At 36.3% G+C, this 19,450-nt stretch overlaps 1 protein-coding gene across 5 annotated transcripts in view; it reads right to left on the bottom strand.

Moving 5' to 3' along the window:
- The window catches only part of Sclt1 (sodium channel and clathrin linker 1), a 183,094-nt gene that overhangs the window by 108,546 nt on the left and 55,098 nt on the right, over nt 1-19,450 (bottom strand). For all 5 annotated transcript variants that reach the window (XR_010051460.1, XM_063260768.1, XM_013140782.3 and 2 more), the window contains one exon: nt 6,740-6,810. Coding sequence is in view for 4 of the 5 variants with exons in the window: in XM_063260768.1 (XP_063116838.1) it covers nt 6,740-6,810 (71 nt within the window). In the remaining variant the exon portion in view is untranslated. The remainder of the gene's footprint in view (nt 1-6,739; nt 6,811-19,450) is intronic.

The following is a 19,450-nucleotide window of genomic DNA, read 5'->3' on the forward strand; positions in this document are numbered from 1 at the left end:
CATGGAGGAGTGAAGGATCTGAGAGAATTTATTAGGTAGGGATCAGGGGGAAAGAATTCATGATGTTTTCTAATTTTCTGAATCACGTATTGGAGGGTACCATTCACAAATGCAGGGAACAGATTCAGGAGTTTTGGTCATAAGCTCAGTTTAGGGTCTCTTGTGTTTTTTTTAGTGCCTCTGAGCCACTTCTGTGAATATAATCGAGGAAAATGAGCTAGAAAAATTTAATGAGATCTCATCCTCACCCAGAAACTGTTGCAGCCATCACAGTGTGCATGAGACGAAATGAGTCAAATGAAAACACTTTGAAGACTGTCGTGTAGTATCACACTTAAAGACTGTTGCTATCCGCACCATCGGTACATTTTTAAGTTCTCAATAAGCATAAATTGATGAACAAGTTATATATTCTTTTTATGTCTGTTAATGAGACTAAAATTATTTTGAACAAATATTCTGATGATGTCACTCTGATAAAAAGGTAATAAGGGCCCCTATGCAAATATTTTAGTTAGTCTTTACAGCACATCCATTTACAAAGGTAGCACTGGTTTTTGCTGAAAGATACACATAAATGACAATCCGTTCCTTCAAAGCCTTCACAAGGCAGATGTGAAATATGAGCACACTTGACTTAAAATATTGTTTCCACAACTTAAGTGAATACATAAGATAAAACAACATATAGAATGAAAAAGCTCCTGAATAACAGGAAAGGTCAATTTAAATGATTAAGTACTCTGGCAGATCTACCAGAAGAGAAGAATAAAAATCTGGTAGAAATAAATGAGGTAAGTCATGTATACAAGGTAAGTTTTACCTACTTTTAAAAATTTAAGAATTTTCTAAGAAACAATAATGACTAAGAGCGAAAAAGGCACCAAAATATTGTTTCTGAGAAACAGCAAATGACTACTTTGAGCAATTTATATACAACTGGAGGGTAGGGGAGAACTACATGAATAGCTGAATGAAGGTTCTTAAGAAAATAGGCCAAACAGTTTTATCTGCTTTGACAGGGTATCACCAAAACCTCTCAAAAAGGGAAATGATAAAATCTTTAATTATAAATTCATGATTTTAATTTTTTACACATTATCAGACAACAAATGAAACTAATGTTTCAGTGTAAGTACAAATTTATGTTTAAAGAGTTTCTAATTTAGTTATTCTTGGCATGGTGACACAGAGCATCTTATAACCTAAATTCTGGTAATGTCAATATGCCCATCATTCAGAATCTGTCAAATCTGAAAGCAATACCATTTTCTCTAAAAGAAGCATCTGCTTATCCTTATGTTCTTTCAAATCTGTGGCAGGAAAAGCAAGCATAGTTTTATGTATACAACCCTGAACTGCTTAATGTTAAGCTATGGAATACTGTCAGTAAACATTATGGCAAAATTGCTCATGGACAACTCAATACTTAGGACCATTTGGGATTTAGGAAACCACAACTCACTTTATCAATATAAATTTATTTATCTCAACTTATAATCTTTAGGCCAAATGTCCACAAGCCAAATGAGTCTTCCACACAGATGCCCAAAATCAGCGTATTCACACATAATCCTTTCTTTCTCAATCAACTCTCATTTTTGACTTCCTTGTTGCTGTGAATACTGTCAGAGAGCCAGGTGTAGAAGCTCACGGGGTTAGCAACTAAAAAATGTTCTAAATCGGCTCTGTTATAGGTTTGTTGTGTAACTCTTGGGAAGACAAAGTTTCTAAGCTTTTGTTCAGCTTGGTTTCTTTTATAAAGTCAGAAAGTTAATTAGAGGGTTACTATGACATCATCTAGGAAATAAAGTCCCATGATTTTTCTTCTGACTCTTAACCTACCTAGTATCACCAAATTCTGCCCAGTTTTCCTATACAGAATTTTTGTATGTCTTTTTATTTTCCATTTTCATTATCATCACTTGATTGTGGGTCTTTATGAACCAATTCCTTATTTGTTTACTTACAAGGATCTCTGCATTCTGACTTATTTTGCATATGCCATGAGTATTACATTATTTTCTATGTACTCTTTTCTGAACCTTTAATAACTGAACTAACTACACTATCCAATGACTCACTATCTGCTCTTACTTATTTTTTGTTTTACAATTCCTCTCTTACTCCCCTCCATTTTGTAACTATGTGTTAAAATGTGATATAATCTTTGTATATACAGCATGTGATAAGATACCTCTTGCTATGGTTTGATGTTATAGATCCATATAGTTTAAAATAAAATTACCTTTTATATGTATATATGTTACTATAACTATCTTTACATGTTACAACATGTTTACAAATGATACAGTTTTCACAGATGTAATTTTCATGTTTTGTCTAACCATTCCCTACGTGATAGACATCTAGGCTGATTTCAATTTCCTGCTCATACCAACACCTTACTCTACAGCGACAACAACTAACTCCAAGTTAAGGTCCGCTATTCCTGGAAAAGCAATGGTATCATCTTTGATGCCATAATATCTCCCTGTTGCCTCCATCCAACTTATAAGGGAATCTTGCATCTACCATGCAAAACACTAAGCAACACATACAGAAGAATGCAGCCCCCTCTCACCACATGCCACTGCTACCACCAGGGTGGAGTCAGTGTGTCTGGGTTACTGCAATAGCCTCCTAACTGGTTTCCTTGCTTCTACTTTGCCTCCTTACCATCTACTTTTATTGAGGCAGTCAGAACTATGTTCTTGTGAAAACAGAAGGCAGATATGCTGATTTTTGGCTAAAAACCTATGTCCATTTCACCTAACATCTTCACAATGCCCTACAAAGTCTATACTGTGTGACACCCCGCATAACCTCTCTGATCTCATCTTCTATTACTCTCTTTCTTGCTCACTCTGCTTCAGGAATGCGAGTAGGAAAAAATGAAAATATAGCCATGAATCTCTTTCTCTGTACATTTATACCTCTGCAATTTGAAGCTTAAAATCTTGCCATCAAGAAAATTACTTCTTTCCTCATCTTTTGAAGTTGGTTGTCTGGGTGGCCTGCTTTGCCACAGGGTACTAATAAACATGACTCAACAGAGGCTTAAAGAATGAAAGGGGTTTGTTCTCTTACTATTCTTGGGACCTTGCCACAGTTAAGCAAAAGACTGGTATCGTGGTCCAGGTAAAGTGTGCCAATTGCCAAACAGGCCGGCCATCACTGCAGACTACAAGATCATCCCACTAGTGTCGGCTGGAGACAGACAGGCAAGTTCAGCAGAGACCAAGCCTCGCAGCCCCAGATAAGGAAATCAGGTCTGTGGGCCCCCCAAATAATAAATAAAATAAAGCACTGTTGTGAGACAGAAAGTTGTATGCTGGTTTATTACTCAGAAATAGAAAACAGACTCATCTAGCTTCCTTGGTGTTCCTTCTGCCTCTGCTGTTTCTAGTTCTTTATTTGCAATACTGTCCCTACACTGTATACATAATTTATAGCTTTCAGACTTTTCTTCAAATCTTAACCTCTCAATGAGGATTACTCTGAACGCTCTATTTAAAAGTGTAACCACATCCAAAAATGTCTTATCTTGATCTTTTTCACTTTTCTGTAACTCTTATTATGTAGCTTATTTTAAAAACATAACAAAAAATGTGACCAAGATAGCTTTTATTTTACTTAAATGTTCAAAGTCAGATAAGTTTCACTTTAACTTTATGAATATTGCAACAAAATGTTATTTAACAACTTAGGGGTATTTGTTATACACTTAGTACTGTAATGTTTTCTAATTCTAATGTTAATGAATATTCAGTCCTTAAAAGTTGCAGTTATTAGGATGTAGGAATAACACTGGACAGAAAATAATAGCACACATCCATACAATAATACAATGTATGCAACCTTAAGTGATAATATTAACGCCAGACTTGCAAAAAGCGTATGTATCTCTCCACATAACAGTAAGTGAAGAAATTTAGCTATTAAATAGGGTTTATATTATTCATTTTTACCGACAGACATAAAGTACACACAAATCTGTTATACATTTAAAAAGTGATCATTGTTCTCTCTAAACAACAGTTATGAGATTTTCATTTTTCTCTTGTGTTGTATCATAGTTCTATAGAAATCTGTATATTTTTTTGCCCTAGGTGCTAAGGATAGAGTTTCTGAATCCCTGGTATTTCCTGAGTGACAGAATTATTTTTATCATTTATGGTAGGACAATAGACTCTACCTAAATTTAAGCTAATAGAGAGACTGATGGTTGGCCCCCAAATGGCTGCAGGAGGGGGCTGGCCATGCTGGAAAAACCAGCTATGTGGTTTTCCTTTAGGATCTGAAATACTTCATGCTCTTCTTGACTTCATTGTTTGTGTTGAGAAGTCTACTGTGATTCTGACAGGTTTTCCTTTATAGGTGAGCTATCTTTTCTCTCTGGCAGCTTTTAATATTCTATTGTTATGTTGGATTTCTGGGATGGTGATTATTATACGATCTCATGTTTGGGAAATTTTCAACTATTACTTCTGTAAATAGCCTCTTGATATCATTTGTGTTATCCCCTCCTTTTTCATTTATCCTTATCAATCTTATGTTTTCTTTGAATCATCTTGCAAATAGCCTCTTGGTATCATTTTTGTTGTCCCCTTTTTCATTTATCCCTATCAATCTTCTGTTGTTTTTCTTTGAATCATCTTGCAGCTGTTGAATTGTTATTTCCTGATTCCTTGTTATTTTTAAAAGATCTTTCCTTTCCTGTTCACTAGCTGCAGTCTTGTCTTCGAGGTCTGAAATTCTATCTTCACTTTTGTTGAAATGGTTTTGACAACTTTCAGTGGAATTTCTGATTTCCTGTATATCTCTGTGAATCTGCTTCATGTATTGTTTGTTTTTTACATTGTTTATCCAGGGATTCTATCTTTTTGCTTTGTTCTTCTAATTTTTAACTGTGTCTTTAGATGTGTTCAGCATTTCTTTCATTTCTTTTATCACTTCTTCTTTTACCTGGGAGATTATTTCTAATTTGAATTCCTTTACAGCTTCCCAGAATTGCTGCTTTATTTCAGTTGCTATTATTTCAGATGTATGGCATATATTTTCTTGTTTGTATATGGCTCCTAGGCTTTCTTGGGATGGGTTGGAGGTTTGAGATTGTGTTTTGGTCTTTCATCTTGTCATTTTCCTATATTTCCATGTTTCCAGTGATGTTCCAAAGCTTTCCCTGGGTGTGCTGGAAATCGCCTCCTATACCCTCAGCTCCTGGGACTGAATGGAGGTTGCTGAGCGTGGTCCAGTCAGGCCCATAGGACCTCCTGAGTGGGAACCTAACCACTGTGGATGATGGTGCAAAGCTCTCTCTAAGGAAGCACTGATGTGCTGGAACTCACTTCACATGCCCTCAGCCCCCCTGATTGAAGAAGGTCACTGGGCATAGTCTAGTTGGGCCACAAAACCTCCTAAGCCTAGTCTAGTGTGGCTGGAAGCGGGGCAGGCACTTAACTGCTGAGCGCGGTGATCTTAAACTCTCCCTGGCCCGTGCTGGTATGCTGGCACTCACCTCCAGCAGCCCCAGTTCCCAGGATTTAAAAGTCGCTGGTCATGGCCCGTCTAGTGTGGCTGGAAGCTGGGCGGGGGCACTTACCCACTGGAAACGATGATCTTAAACTCTCCCTGGGTACGTGCTTGGGTGCTGTAACTCAAGCCGGCCATGTGATATGAGGATTGGGGCTTTATGCCACATGATCGAGGTCCTCTAGGGAAGTGAGGGGACTGGAGATCTAATTCAGACAGTAGAATAGTCTAATCAATGGTATGTATGTAATAAACCCCGGTGAAAACTGAATGCTGAGACCTGAGTGAGCGCCCTGGATGATAAACACACTGATGTGCGAGGACAGTGACACAAGTCCATTCCATGAGCAGAGGATGCAAAAGCTCTGCATTGGTGCCCCACCAACTCCAAATCAGCCTAGAGCAGGGTGGCAAACACATGACATGTTTGTTTGTTTGTTTGTTTAAAAGAAAACATGTAAATCTATGAGTTGTTTTCTAAATTAAAACCTCACTATTCAGGTTTAATCATAGTGCTGGCACTTTGCGGTAAGTGAGTGGGTGCTGGGGTGCAGTCTGAGCGTCACCTCTGAAAAGGATTGCCATCATCGGCTTATCGACTTTTTCTTTTGGTTGGTACTGATTGATATCTAGTATATGATATTGCAATAATAAATACATGCTTTCCTGAGTTCCGTGAGCTATTTCAACAGATTAGTGTACATGCATTTCTGATTTAAGGTATTTTCAAGATAAGACAGTTCCATAGGAATGAAATCCCATCACAAGTCAGGAATGATCTATATTGGTTGACTTCTCTTTCCCTTCTCTGTCTCTCTTCTCCCACTTTCCTATTTTTGTACCTTAGTTCACCTCTTAAAAGAAACAATGGGTTTTAGAGCCTTTTTCTTAGGGTTTGTTTCCTTGGGAGTCCAAAGAAAAATATGAAATAGATTTCTGTATCTAAAACAATTTTTTTTCTAAGAGAATTGATTTTCAGCCATACTATCAATTTTACCATCCTGATGTATCTCTCTACATGTTAAAAGTTACCCTCTTACTAATCACTTTGATTTCAGTCTCTTTCTGTCCTGGAGGATCATAACCACAAAAAGTTATTGATAGAAGCCCAATAAAAAGAACACTATCCATGTGAAAAATTATGATATCATTTGTTTCCTGAAGAAAAATAATTACTAATTAACAAAATTCATTTTGAAAATACCTAAGTTGTTTTCGAAGTCGCTCAATTTCCACATTTTGCTCAGTTACTGTTTTCAGAAAGTGCTGGTTAGTCTGCAATAGGAGGAAAAAAATTTCAAGATTAGAACATTTAAAAGCTATAAAGAATAAAAACTCATATAAGCAGAAAAGATGAAGTGAGATTCCTGACCATGATTACCCTTTCTGAGGACAAAACGTAACTCTGACCTTCTTTCTCATCTTTACTTTCATGAATACCTGTTTCACTTCAGATTGCCTGCCCTCTCCTGTGTCTCACAGCCTTCTCTGGCTAGCTGACTGTGTGTTGCTCATCTCCTTTGCTGAAGTCATAGAACTAATGCTCATCCTACTATAGAAGTGTGTGATGTGACTGAAGGAAGTGTTGTACATCACTGAATTCCTTGTTCCAAGAGTGGAATAAGCGATGCCTAGTTTCACTCTAGCTTTCAGAGTTCATTGGTGGAATGAAGTTTTAGTTACAGTTCTAACTTGCTGCCTTTTATTGGTTGCCTTCTCTTCTTGGTCTCATTTCCCCAAACCCCTACTTGTGCTCCCTGCTATTACCTCTTAAATAGAAGATATGCTTTGGAACCTTTCTCTCAAGGTTTGCTTATAAAGGAACCCAACATAAGATATGATGTAGCCTTCTCTATGCAAAAAAGCTTTTTTTTTTTTTTTTTTTTTTAGGCAAGTGATTTTTTTTCCATCCAGAAGTGTTGGTTTTATGACCACACACGTTCGTTTCCCATCACATACATATAATTACTTGTTATCTGATTACCTTGACTTTATTGTCTTCTTGTCTCAATGGATCATATTTATTAAAATGCTGTAATTATTCAGGTATTTTTTTTTACTGTGCTTGTTTCATTCTCAACTCGATTTCATTGACTTCATATTTTTTTAACACACTATGGCATTTCCTTTGCTTGCAATATCCTCATTCTGCCTATATTCATTCTTTGATGCCCTGGTCAGTCTACTCATTTTTAGGCAAAATCAACTATTTCACTCCTTCATTTTTGATAAAATTTAATATATACCTATACACTATCCACAGCATTACATTTCAAAATTATATTTAAAGTTCATATATTCCTGAATATGAGTATTTTTTAAGGATCGTTTTTCTCAGAACTTCTAAAGTCTGATACATAATTTAGCATAACAAAGGATCTGTATCTCTGAGAAGTGAATATCTTTATTGAAACATGAAATAAAGTCTGAGATTTTAATCTTTATCTGGAAAAGATTACTAACTACCAGAATTTAGTTTAAAGTGCAATTTGAAAGAATAACTATCACATGCAGAAAATGGGTAAAGTATTGAGAGGAGGTAGATTATAAGATTCAAAAAAGTGAAAAAAAGCAAAATGGATCAAATACTGGGCACTGTGATAATATGATTTATTCTAAGAAATACATTTGGTAATCTCAATTCCTCAGTATGCAGCTCCTGGAACCCTTGGAATGCCCAATTTAGTGGAGTCTTTTAACATGCTGATGAGAAGATCCCTAGAAAGCTTCAAGACTGGGCCTAGTTGCCAAGGAACAAATCACGTAATTAGAGGACGGGAATTCTCAGGTCCTCCAGTCTTCCACTCCAAAATCCAAAGAGGACAGGGAGCCAAGTTCATCCCTAATAGTTAATGATTTAAGCAATCACCTTTACATAGTGGAAGTCTCCATAGAAACAAACAGTTGCAGTCAGGAGTGCCTGAGCACTGCTGAACATATGAGGTTCCTGGAAGGGTTGCGCTTGGAAAAGGTTCCAACCTCTCCCCACATCTCACCAAACACTGTGAAGCTGAAATTCTCTGAAGACTCCTTGGCTGTATTAAAGATCCCACAGACCCCTTAACCTCAGTAAACAGAACACTGTGGTTATGAAGAGATAGAATACTGGCTGTCTCAGGCAAAATTACCTTGGACTTGTGCAAGGCTCAAGGCACCTGCCTGTAGTCCCAGCTATTCAGAAGGGTGAGGCAGAAGGATAGCCTAAGCCCAGGACTTGAATAATAGCTTGATTATACAGGGAGATAAAAGTAAATACGAAGCTTTGGGGATTATGATAGAGAAATTCTCATATATCTTTTAAGGTAGCTACTTACTGCCATACCGAAGATTTGTACATGACAATTTTTTTAGCATGACAGGGGAGGTAAAAGACATATATACTAAAACTACAAAATATAGGAAAAAGAACTTTTGAAGTTTGAAGCAGAAGGAAGGAAATACAGATTACACATACTAATAGAAAGTTACCTTGTATTTAAGGATTGTAAAATTTAATATTATTAAAATGTTTGTAGCACCAAAAGTGCTTTACAGATTCAATGTAATTCCTATAAAAATCTCTATAACATCTTTTACAAAAATAGGAAAAAAATCCTAAAAGTCATATGGACACACAAAAGCCCGTAAGTAGTCAAATTAGTCTTGAACAAACTGACAAAACTGAATTTCAAACTGTATTACAAATCATAACAGTATGACACTAGCGTAAAGTCAAAGACTGACACAACAGAACAGGATTCCAGAAAGCAGTCCCCACATATATCACTAACTGATCTTCGATAAGGATGCCACAAATATACAATATAGGAAAAATGTCCTCAATAGGTGGTGTGGGGATCTGGTTGTTCACACTGAAAGGAATGAAACTGAAAGGAATGAAACCTTACCTTCTTATATCATACTAAAAAATCAACTAAAATTGATTAAAGATTTAAGACTTGGATCTATAAAATACCTATGGGGGGGGCAAGGGTTTCCAGACATTTGTCTTGGTCATACATCAGGGTATGACACCAAAGGCACCGGTAACAAGACAAAAATAATGAACTGGAACTACATCAAAACAGAAAGCTGCTGCACAGCTCTTCACTGTGTGAAAAAAAAAAAAAAAATCTCTTGAAAAGAGAATGCTGAAGGCCTGCCTCTGCTCCTCAGGCGCTGCCTCCAGAAGGCCCTTTCCTACATGCACCTCTGATCTTCAGCCAAGCCCTAGTGTAGCTGCGTAGCTCTGGAGAAGCCCGCTCCATAGCCTACTACTTTCCCGTAAGTCTGGGAATTAGAGGAACCCAGGTGTCTGTCCCATCCCTCTACACTGTTTAGGGGCAGCCAACATGGGAAGTACCTGGGACTCCACAGTAGCTTGTTTGAAGGAACTCAGAAGAATGTCAAGACAAAGGAGCAAAAGGCAAACTCAGACTTCTAGCCCACACAATAAGTCTGGGAGATATGATTAAGGAAGAAAGCGAAATCATATAACTGAAATCTCTGAGAGGATAGCAACTGAAGTAAGGAAACAACTTCATGAAACTGTAAAAGCAGTCAAATAAGAAATGATGTCTCAGGTAAAAGAAGAAATCAAAAACATACTGAAAGAATTGTTCAGCAGGTCTAAAGAAGACATAAACAATAAAAAGGAGCACAGGAAAATGATGGAAACCTTGAATGAATGTAGAAAGGAATTATAATGCATGAAAGAGATTCAAAGAGAGATGCAGGAAATTAAAAAACTCAATGGAAAGCTGGCAAAACTGCTTGAAAGAAACTAAAGATAGACTTTCTTTTTTTTTTTTAATTTTTATTTTGAAAGTATACAACAGAACAAGTCAGAATAAAGCCAACTACGATCGTACAGTGAAATTGGTACAGAACTTCACAGCAGGTTACCGGGATAACAGTAATAGGTATCACAGTGTATTTTGTTATCTTTATAATAGTTGTTCTTTCAATCCCATATATCAAAATGAGATGAAATATAGAACACTACAGAACTTATCAAAACAGAATATTGAATAGAGCAGTACCATTAATCAGAAAAGAGCAAAACAGTAATAAAAATATTTGCCTTCAAAGAAATGGTGGAAGGAAGTCCCCCTTATTTGCTATGGTCAACCTCTCAGGAGATGCTCAGATTTCTGGTTCCCATTTGCTAATGGGCGGGGGGGGGGGAGAAGGAGGAGGGTAGGGGAAGTGGGAGATTTGACTCTAGGCCATGTAGCAGTAGGTTCACTATTGCTAAGCAGGGAGGCAGAATGGTCATTTGTTTTCACAGCGTCCTCAGTTCCAACATGGCGTGGATCTCAGAAGACACTGCTGGGTCTCTCGCTGGAAGGGCTGCAGTCTGCCACCCTGCCTCCGCTTACCAGGGAGGGGAGGTGCTCGAAGATAGACTTTCAAACCTTGAAGACAGGATTGCAGCTAGTGATCATGAAAGGAAAGATCTCTTAAAAATAACATGGAATCAGGAAATAACAAACTCAATGGCTGCAAGAAGAGGCAAAGAAACGTAATTTAAGAGTGACATATGAATGAAGAAGCAGGGGTCAACACAAATGAAATTAAAAGATATTCACAGAAGTAATAGAAGAAAACTTCCCAAACATGGAAAATGGATCTGGCATGCATTTTCATGAAGTGGAAAGCTACCCAGCTATAAAGTGAGGCATATAGGACTCCAACTAGCCATAACCAAAGTAAATCTATTCCCAGACATATAATAATCAAGATCCCAGAAATTCAGCACTAGAACAGAATATTAAAAGCTGTTAGAGAAAACAGTCAAATCACCTATAAAGAAAAGCCAATCAGAATCACATCAGAGTTGTCAACACAAACCATCAAGTCAAGAAGAGTTGGGAGTGAATGTTTCAAACCCTGAAAGAAAACAACTTCCAACCCAGATTCATTTACCCAGAAAAACTATCCTTCAAAATTGATGGAAAAATAAGACACTTCCGTGATAAAGAACAACTGAAGGAATTCATGACTACTAAACCAACCCTATAGAGAGTGCTAAAGAATATTCTAGAGAGAGATAAAGATGACCATGTTTCCAGGAACAGCAGCAGAGGAGGATCACCAAACAAGACAGGCAATTGAATAAAAGGGAAAAGTGGAGAGCCAACAACAGGAGAATGGCAGGGCAGAGACAAACCAATGTGTACTGGCTGTAAACATTAATACAGATGGCCTCCAGACAGCAATAAAAAGAAACACAAGGAGAGTGGATCAAGAAACAAGACCCATCCATATGCTGTATATAAGAAACACATTTAACGGGAAGGAAATTTATAGACTGAAAATCAAAGGAGAGAAAACAACTGTTCCATATGACAGGAGACCAAAAAAAAAAAAAAAAAAAAAAAAAAAAAAAGCAAGAATAAACTTGCCTATCAACTGCAGAATGGATAAGAAAGATATGGTATTTTCATGAAGTAGAAAGCTACCCAGCTATAAAGCAGAATAATCTCAAGGCTCCTTTAGGTAAATAGATGCAACTAGAGATTATGTTGATGGCCGAAACAGTTTAAACTCATAAGCATGAACCCTAGCATAAGAAACAGAAGGAGTTAATGAGATCCAAAAGCAAAATAGTTAATGTAACAGCAAAGGGGAGGAAACACCTGGGAGGGAAAGGTGCAAACTACTGTAAATTTCTTATTGTCTTATCTTGAACTCTTGCATTGTCTACACAATTTTGTTAAAGTTTGGCTTTGTTCTGTCTTATTTTGTTAGATTTTATGCTGTCAGATGATAGAGGCAGTTATTTTGAATGTGATATTTTATGGTAATCATGGTTTCCTATTATATTGCTTTGAAGTCTTATACTGTTTATATTCATTGGTTTGATGGGTTTTATTGTTTTGTTTGATTTTATTACATGTGATGGTATAAACAGCTATTTTGAAGAAAACAAAACATTATGGCAGCCATTTCTGATTTACTATCATCTTGTTTTGAAGTCCTACCATGCTTCTATTCTTCTGTTTTGATTGGTTCTATACTGTTGTGTTTTATTTGATTTTATTATATGAGATGGTATAAACAAATTTTTTGAGGAAAATGAGATATTATATAGTAGCCAATGTTCATTTCCTGTTATTTGGTTTTGAAGTCCTGGATTGCTTTCCTTCTTTTGAGTGGCTTTATAGTATTTTGTTATGTTTGATATTACTGTGTGTGAAGGTATGCTCAACTGTGTTGAAGAAAAGAGACATTATGGTAGCTACTATTGATGACCGGTTGTCTTGTTGTGAAATGCCATTTTGATTGCATTGTTCTGTTCTGATTTGCTTTGTTATGTTCTCTTTTGTTTTATTCTCTTTAAAATAAAAAAAAAATTCAGAAAAAGAAAGAATAGAGAACATTGAAATGAGAAAACAATATTTGCAACACATAGTTGATAGGAAAGAAATTCCAAGATTTTAAGGATTATTTTTATTTTAAAATGAGAAAAAGAAGAAAAAAATAAAGATGATGACAATTTCAAAACAGAACAATAGGGGATCAATAATGGTTAATATGTTGTGTACTACTGTCTTTAAGAAGTTGTTCAGATCAATGAAAAAATGATCCATGAACACACCAAATAGTTCTTTTTATTGGGCAAACAGAAATCAGTAGTATAATTATCTATTTTGTACATATATATAATCTTTTCCCTTCTTTCTTTTCTCTTTTCCCCCACCCCAGGTGTTCCTTCCCTTTTTAGCCATTTCCTCCCCTTTCACTTTCACAATATCCACAGTACATTTTGGATCCCACTAACTCCTTCAGTTTTGTATACTAAGGAGACAACACGATGTTTATCCATGTGAGTATGAAACATTTGTCCCTTGAGCATGATCTCCAGTTGCACTGGTTTACCTACAAGAGCCTTGAGATTGCCCTTTTTCATTGATCAGCAGGACTCCATTGTATAAAAATACTGTAACTATCTTGTCCATTCTGTGGTTGGTGGGCAAGCTACCTCTGCTTTTTCCCCAGTTTCTGTTGCATGGAGTTTGTTTTCTTTCCTTTGACTTTTAGTCTATGAATTGCTTTTTGAGTTAAATGTGTGTCTTGTGTATAGCATACTGATGGATTTTGTTTCTTGATCCACCGTCTGTTTCTTTTTATTAGTGAATTGAGGTTTTTTACGTTAATGGTCCTACCAATATGCACTGGCTTGTCTTTGTCATGTTATTTTACTCTTCTTGGTTCCCTACTTTTCTCTTCTATTTAACTGCTTGTCCTGCTTGATGATTTCTTTCTGTTGCTGTTCTTGGAACTGTGGCCATATTTATCTCTTTCTAGAATATCCTTCAGAAAATCTTTGTAGGGTTGGTTTCATGGTCAAGAATTTCTTCAGGTGTTCTTTATTATGGAAATATCTTATTTATCCATCAATTTTGAAAGATAGTTTTTCAGGGTACATCAATCTGGGTTGGAAATTGTTTTCTTTCAGGATTTGAAACACTTCACTCCAAGTTCTTGACTTGATGGTTTATGTTACGAAGTCTGTCCTGATTCTGATGGGTTTTTTCCCATAGGTGATCTGTTTCTTTTCTCTAACAGCTGTTAATATTCTGTTCTAGTGCTGATTTTCTGGGATCTTGATTTTCTGGGTGTAAATCTATTTTGGTTATGGTTAGTTGGAGTCCTATATGCCTCACTTATCTGTATGTCATGTCCTTTTCCCATACTTGGGAAGTTTTCTGCTATTACTTCTGTAAGTAGTCTTTTTGTGTGATTTTTATTGATTGTTGCTTTTTCACTGACCACCTATCACTCTTAAATTTTTTTTCTTTGCCTCATCTTGCAGCTATTAAAATGTTATTTCCTGGTTTTGTATTATTTTTAAGAGTGCTTTCCTCTCACAACCACTAGCTGCAATCCTGTCTTCAAGGTTTGAAAGTCTGTCTTCAGCCTTGTTCAAGACGCTCTACCAGCTTTCAATGGAGCTTTTAATTTCCTTGATATCTCTTTGAATCTTTTTCATGCACTCTAATTTTTTCTTATATTGTTCATTCAAGATTTCTATCATTTTTCTATGCTCCTCTTTTTTAAAAATATGTTTTCTTTAGATATACTCAACAATTCTTTCACTATGGTTTTCATTTCTTATTTTACCCGAGATATTATTTCTGATCTGATTATTTTTACAGCCTCATGAAGTTGTTTCTTGACTTCAGTTGCTATAATTTCAGAAATTTCAGGTGTGTGACTCCCATTTTCTTCTATGTCTATGTCTCCTGGTCTTGTTCTGTATGGGTTAAAGGTCTGAGATTGCCTTTTGATCTTTATCCTGAGATTTTCCTGAGTTCCTTGGATGAGCAGATTGTGGGATCCCAGGTGCTTCTCATATTGGCTGCTTGTCTGCAGTGCAGAGGAATGGGCCACGCACCTGGGTTTCTCCCGACCTAATTTCCTGGTGAGGTGATGTGGTGAGGCAGGCTTCTTCAAATTCCCACAGTTACAGCAAGATTTCCTGATGCTGGTCAGCAGTGCATGGGGGTGTATGGCTTTTTTAAGGAATTTGTGTAACTTAATAATATTAAAAAATTAATTTAAAAATGGACTAACTATAGTACTTGAAGAAAAGCTTCTTTTTTTGGCATATGGGTATCCTTAACTCGAAAGTGAATTATTTGTAGATGTATGACTGGATCTTTTGTTTGTTTGTTAAGTTTACTCATGCATATTAGTTATACAGAATAGGTTTTATTTTTGCATACTGGTCCATACAATAACATAACTTGATTATTTTACTCCCTAGTACCCCATCTTTCTCTCTTCTTCCCTGCCTCAAATTGATTTCCTCATTTCATAATTTAATTTCCTATCACCTCTCCTTCTGTTTTTTCTTTTTTTTTTTTTCAATTCCACATATGAGAGAAACACATAGTATTTGACCCTCTGAGTCACATATTTCACTTAACATGGAACTGGTCTCCAATTCCATTCATTTTCTTGTTAATGACAAGATTTCATTTCATATTTTCTTTATTATTGTATCATATTTTCTTTATTAATTCCTCTGTTGACAGAAGCCTAGGCTATTTCTATAGCTTATCTATTGTGAACCGTGGTGCAGTAAACATGGGCATCACTATAGTATGTGCCATTATTTCTTTCAGGAATATAATGAGGAGTAGTGCACCTGGATCAAAAGGTATCAATAGTTTTAGGCTTTTGAGCAAGTTCCATATCAATTTCTATAGTGGTCATAATAGTTTACATTTCTGCAAACAATGTAAAAGATGTTCATTTTTCTTCTTGGATTTGTGCCAGCATCATTTTTTATATCACAAATGAGCAATTCTGACTGGAGTGAGATAGAATCTCTAAAATTTTGATTTGCATTTATCTACTGATTACATGTGTTGAATATTTTTTTTCATATACTTATTGGCCATTTGCACAATTCTTTTTCCTACTTATTGACTGAGCTATTCATTTTTAGGGTGTTAAACTTTTAAAAATTCTTTGTATATCCTAGCTATCAATCCTCTGTCAGAAGACTGGCTGGCAATGATTGTCTCCCATTTGGCAGACTGTCTCTTCATTTTTTGCTGTACAGAACTTGTTTAATTTGATGTACTTCCATCTGCTGAGTCTTGCTAGAACATCCTGTGTTACTGGAGTCTTACTCAGTAAGTATTTGCCTGTCCTGTGACATGATCATGGGATTTTTTTTCCCTTTATATATGTGTATGTTTCCCTTTTATTTTTCTCAAGCATTTTCAGTTTCAGGTTTTATATCTAGATCTCTGACCTATTTTGAACTGATTTTAGTACAGCAAAAGAGATATGGATATAGTTTCAATCTTTGCCAAATGGATATGTAGTCTCCCAGGGTCATTTGTTAAAGAGGCTGTCTTTTCTTTAGCATTTGTTTGTGATCATTTTGACAGCAATCAGATATGGGTTTGTAGTTATATGGGTTTGTTTCTGCATCCTTTGATCTATGACACTGTTTTGTATGTCTGGACCAGTACTATCCTGTTTTAATTGCTATAGATTGGGTTCCAGTATTATTTTAAAATAGGATACTATGATGCCTATAGCACTGCTCTTTCAGTTCAGGATTGCTTTGGCTCTTCTGGTTCTTTTACATGTTTTAGGGTTTTTTTTTTTTTTCCTAGCCCTGCAAAAGAATGGTATTTAGACATTGGATTGAAGTGAATCTGTTTATTACTGTCAGTAATATAAACATTTAATAATATTAATTCTTTGATCAATGAACAAGGGATGGCTTTCCAACTTGTAATGTTTTCTTTCCTATATATCCTTTTTATTTCTTTCCTAATTACTATTTCTTCTGGCTACAATTTCAAGAACTACATTGAACAGGAGTGGTAAGAATGGACAATTTGTTCTTTATTTTAAAAGTAATGTTTTTTAGATTTTCTTCATTCATTAAGATGTTGGCTGTGTGTCTGTCATATACAGCTGTTATATTGAAGAAAGATTCTTCATATCTGGTTTCTATTCAAGATTTTTATTATAAAGGGATGTTGAGTTTTGTTCAAGCCTTCTTCTACCTCTATTGAGATTCTGTGGGATTTTTTTCTCTTTGTTCTACTTAGGTGTGTATTACATTCATTGATTTACATGTTTAACCATCTTTGCATTCCTATGATAAAGCCCACTTGACCACAGTGTATGACCTTTTTGCTGTTTTGCTGAATTCTGTTTGCAAGAATTTATTACTGAGCATTTTTGCATGTGTGTTTAAAAATACCAGTCTATAATTTCTTTTTGTCATTGAGTCTTTATCTGGTTTTGGCATAAGGGTGATACTTTCTTTGTAGAATGAATTTTGGAAACAATCCTTTCCTTTCTATTTCATAGAATAGTTTGAAGAGCACTGCCAGTAGTTCTTCTCCTAAGATCTAAGTATTATTCAGTACTAAGTCCACCCAGTTCTGGGCTTTTGTTTGTTGGAAGACTTTTTCTTACTGGTTCAATCTTACTGCTTGTCATAGATCTGTTTAAATTTTTTAATATCCTCTTGGTTGTATTTTGGTAGATAATTTGTGTCTAAGGATATAACTATTTCTAGTATATTCTCCAACTTATTGGAATACATATACATTTTTCAAATAGTATCTAATAATCCTCTGGATTTCAGGTATCTTGTCAGATGTCCCTGTTGTATCTGGTTTTATGGATTTGGTGGTTCTCTTTTATTTGGCTAATTTCCCTAGTGATTTATAAACTTATTTATCCTACAACAAAGGATCAGTTCTTTCAACATATCCTTTATGTTGTTCTGAACTTTTTCTGTAATTTTAGCTCTGAGGGAACTGACAGAAGATGTCAGAGTGATAAGCAGCAGATAAACAGCCTCTCAGAGTCACTGTTCGAATACTAGAATATAGCAATGTTAGGAAGATGAGGAGAGAAGTGGATCTCCTGGACCCAGGAAGAATCTCAAGCGTGAATTGATGCACACAGAGAGGGTGAAGAGAGAAACTTTGGTGAAGAAGGAGGAGGTAGCTGGCAGCACCTTCTCCCTGAGACAGGACTCACACTTCCATTCACATGGTGATGGTGATGGCTGGTGACCCTACAGGTCTTGGACAGTGGAGTGGAGCAGCTGGCATGAAGACTGCACTAACTAGCAGTGAGTGCTGAGGGCTCAATAGTCCCATGAGACAGTGATTGGCCGGGAGCCACCCCGGAGATGAGATGGAGATGGTTGAGATCAGACCTCAGAACTGCTGCCCACTCCATCTAGCAGCTACCATCTGGGCTCAGCCTAACGAAGGTGTACTGATGGCTGCAGGCTGAATGTGTCTGCTTTGGGCAAGAAAGTGTAGACTCACTGAGATTATCTATTTTCTGCCAAAAAGCTACTTCTGGCTTGCTGGGATAAATCAACAGGGATCTTGTGCACATGTAGTCCTCCAGTTACAGCACAGACAGACTTGGAAATGGACTTTTTTGTTTTTGTTTTCCTCTTGCTCTTGTTTTTTTGTGGTTGTGGTAGTGATTTTGCTCTCATTTTCTTTTCTCCTTCATTGTTATTCTTGTTTTTGGATGAGTGTGAATGTGGTTTGTAGCCTCTGTGTAGTGTGGCTCTGTTTTGTTCTTTTTTCAAAATCTCTTCCCTCTCTGTTTTCCTGCAGTCTTCTGCTCCAGTTTACCAAAGTTAGCATGCTCGCCCTTTGTTCTCCAGCCTTACTTCTAATCTCTTTCTCTTCTCCCACATCTCTATTTTCTCCTAATCCATTTCAAATTTTAGCCCCTGGGGGAAAAATTGACATATTAAGGACTTGTATACTTCATATAATTTCCTAGTTTGTTTCAGATTTTGGTATGTAACCACAAATCAGTTCATATGGCTAAAAGTGGCAAATTAATGGTTAGCTCAGTTTGTCATTTTCTAGGCTATGTAGTGACAACTGTTCTAAACAAATGTTCTTCCTGGTATTCCAAGACTCAGCTTGATTAAGGGTTATAGAAAATACTGTTGCACACTGCCAAAGAACCAGGGACTGGGCCAAATAGGCAGCAATTTCTCATCCCCAACAAACTGAATAGGTAGAATCCTGCAACAGACTCAAAACCCAAAAACCAGCCACACCTGGAAGATACCTCAGAGAAGTAGTCATTTCCTAAGGTTTCTACATACTAAAATAAAGGAACACCCCCAAGGCAACGGACAAGCATTGCCCAGAAATTAAACTAAAAAAAGTAGAGAAAATGAAAAGACACTTAAATAAGACGCAAGCCGAGATAACCAGTTCACCAAAGGCAAATCCAGGGGACAATCTTGATGTGGAATTTTACTATAAAGTTATTGTGATAAAAACAGCATGGTACTTACAAAAAAAAAAACAAAAAACAAAACAACAACAACAAAAAAGAAAAAAACAACAAAAAAACCAGACCTGAAGGTCAATGGAACAGATTAGAAGACACAGAAACA

This window comes from Cavia porcellus, unplaced genomic scaffold (assembly GCF_034190915.1).
Source record: "Cavia porcellus strain 051 isolate PalLab524CR breed Dunkin Hartley unplaced genomic scaffold, mCavPor4.1 scaffold_14, whole genome shotgun sequence".
Classification (NCBI taxonomy): domain Eukaryota; kingdom Metazoa; phylum Chordata; class Mammalia; order Rodentia; family Caviidae; genus Cavia; species Cavia porcellus.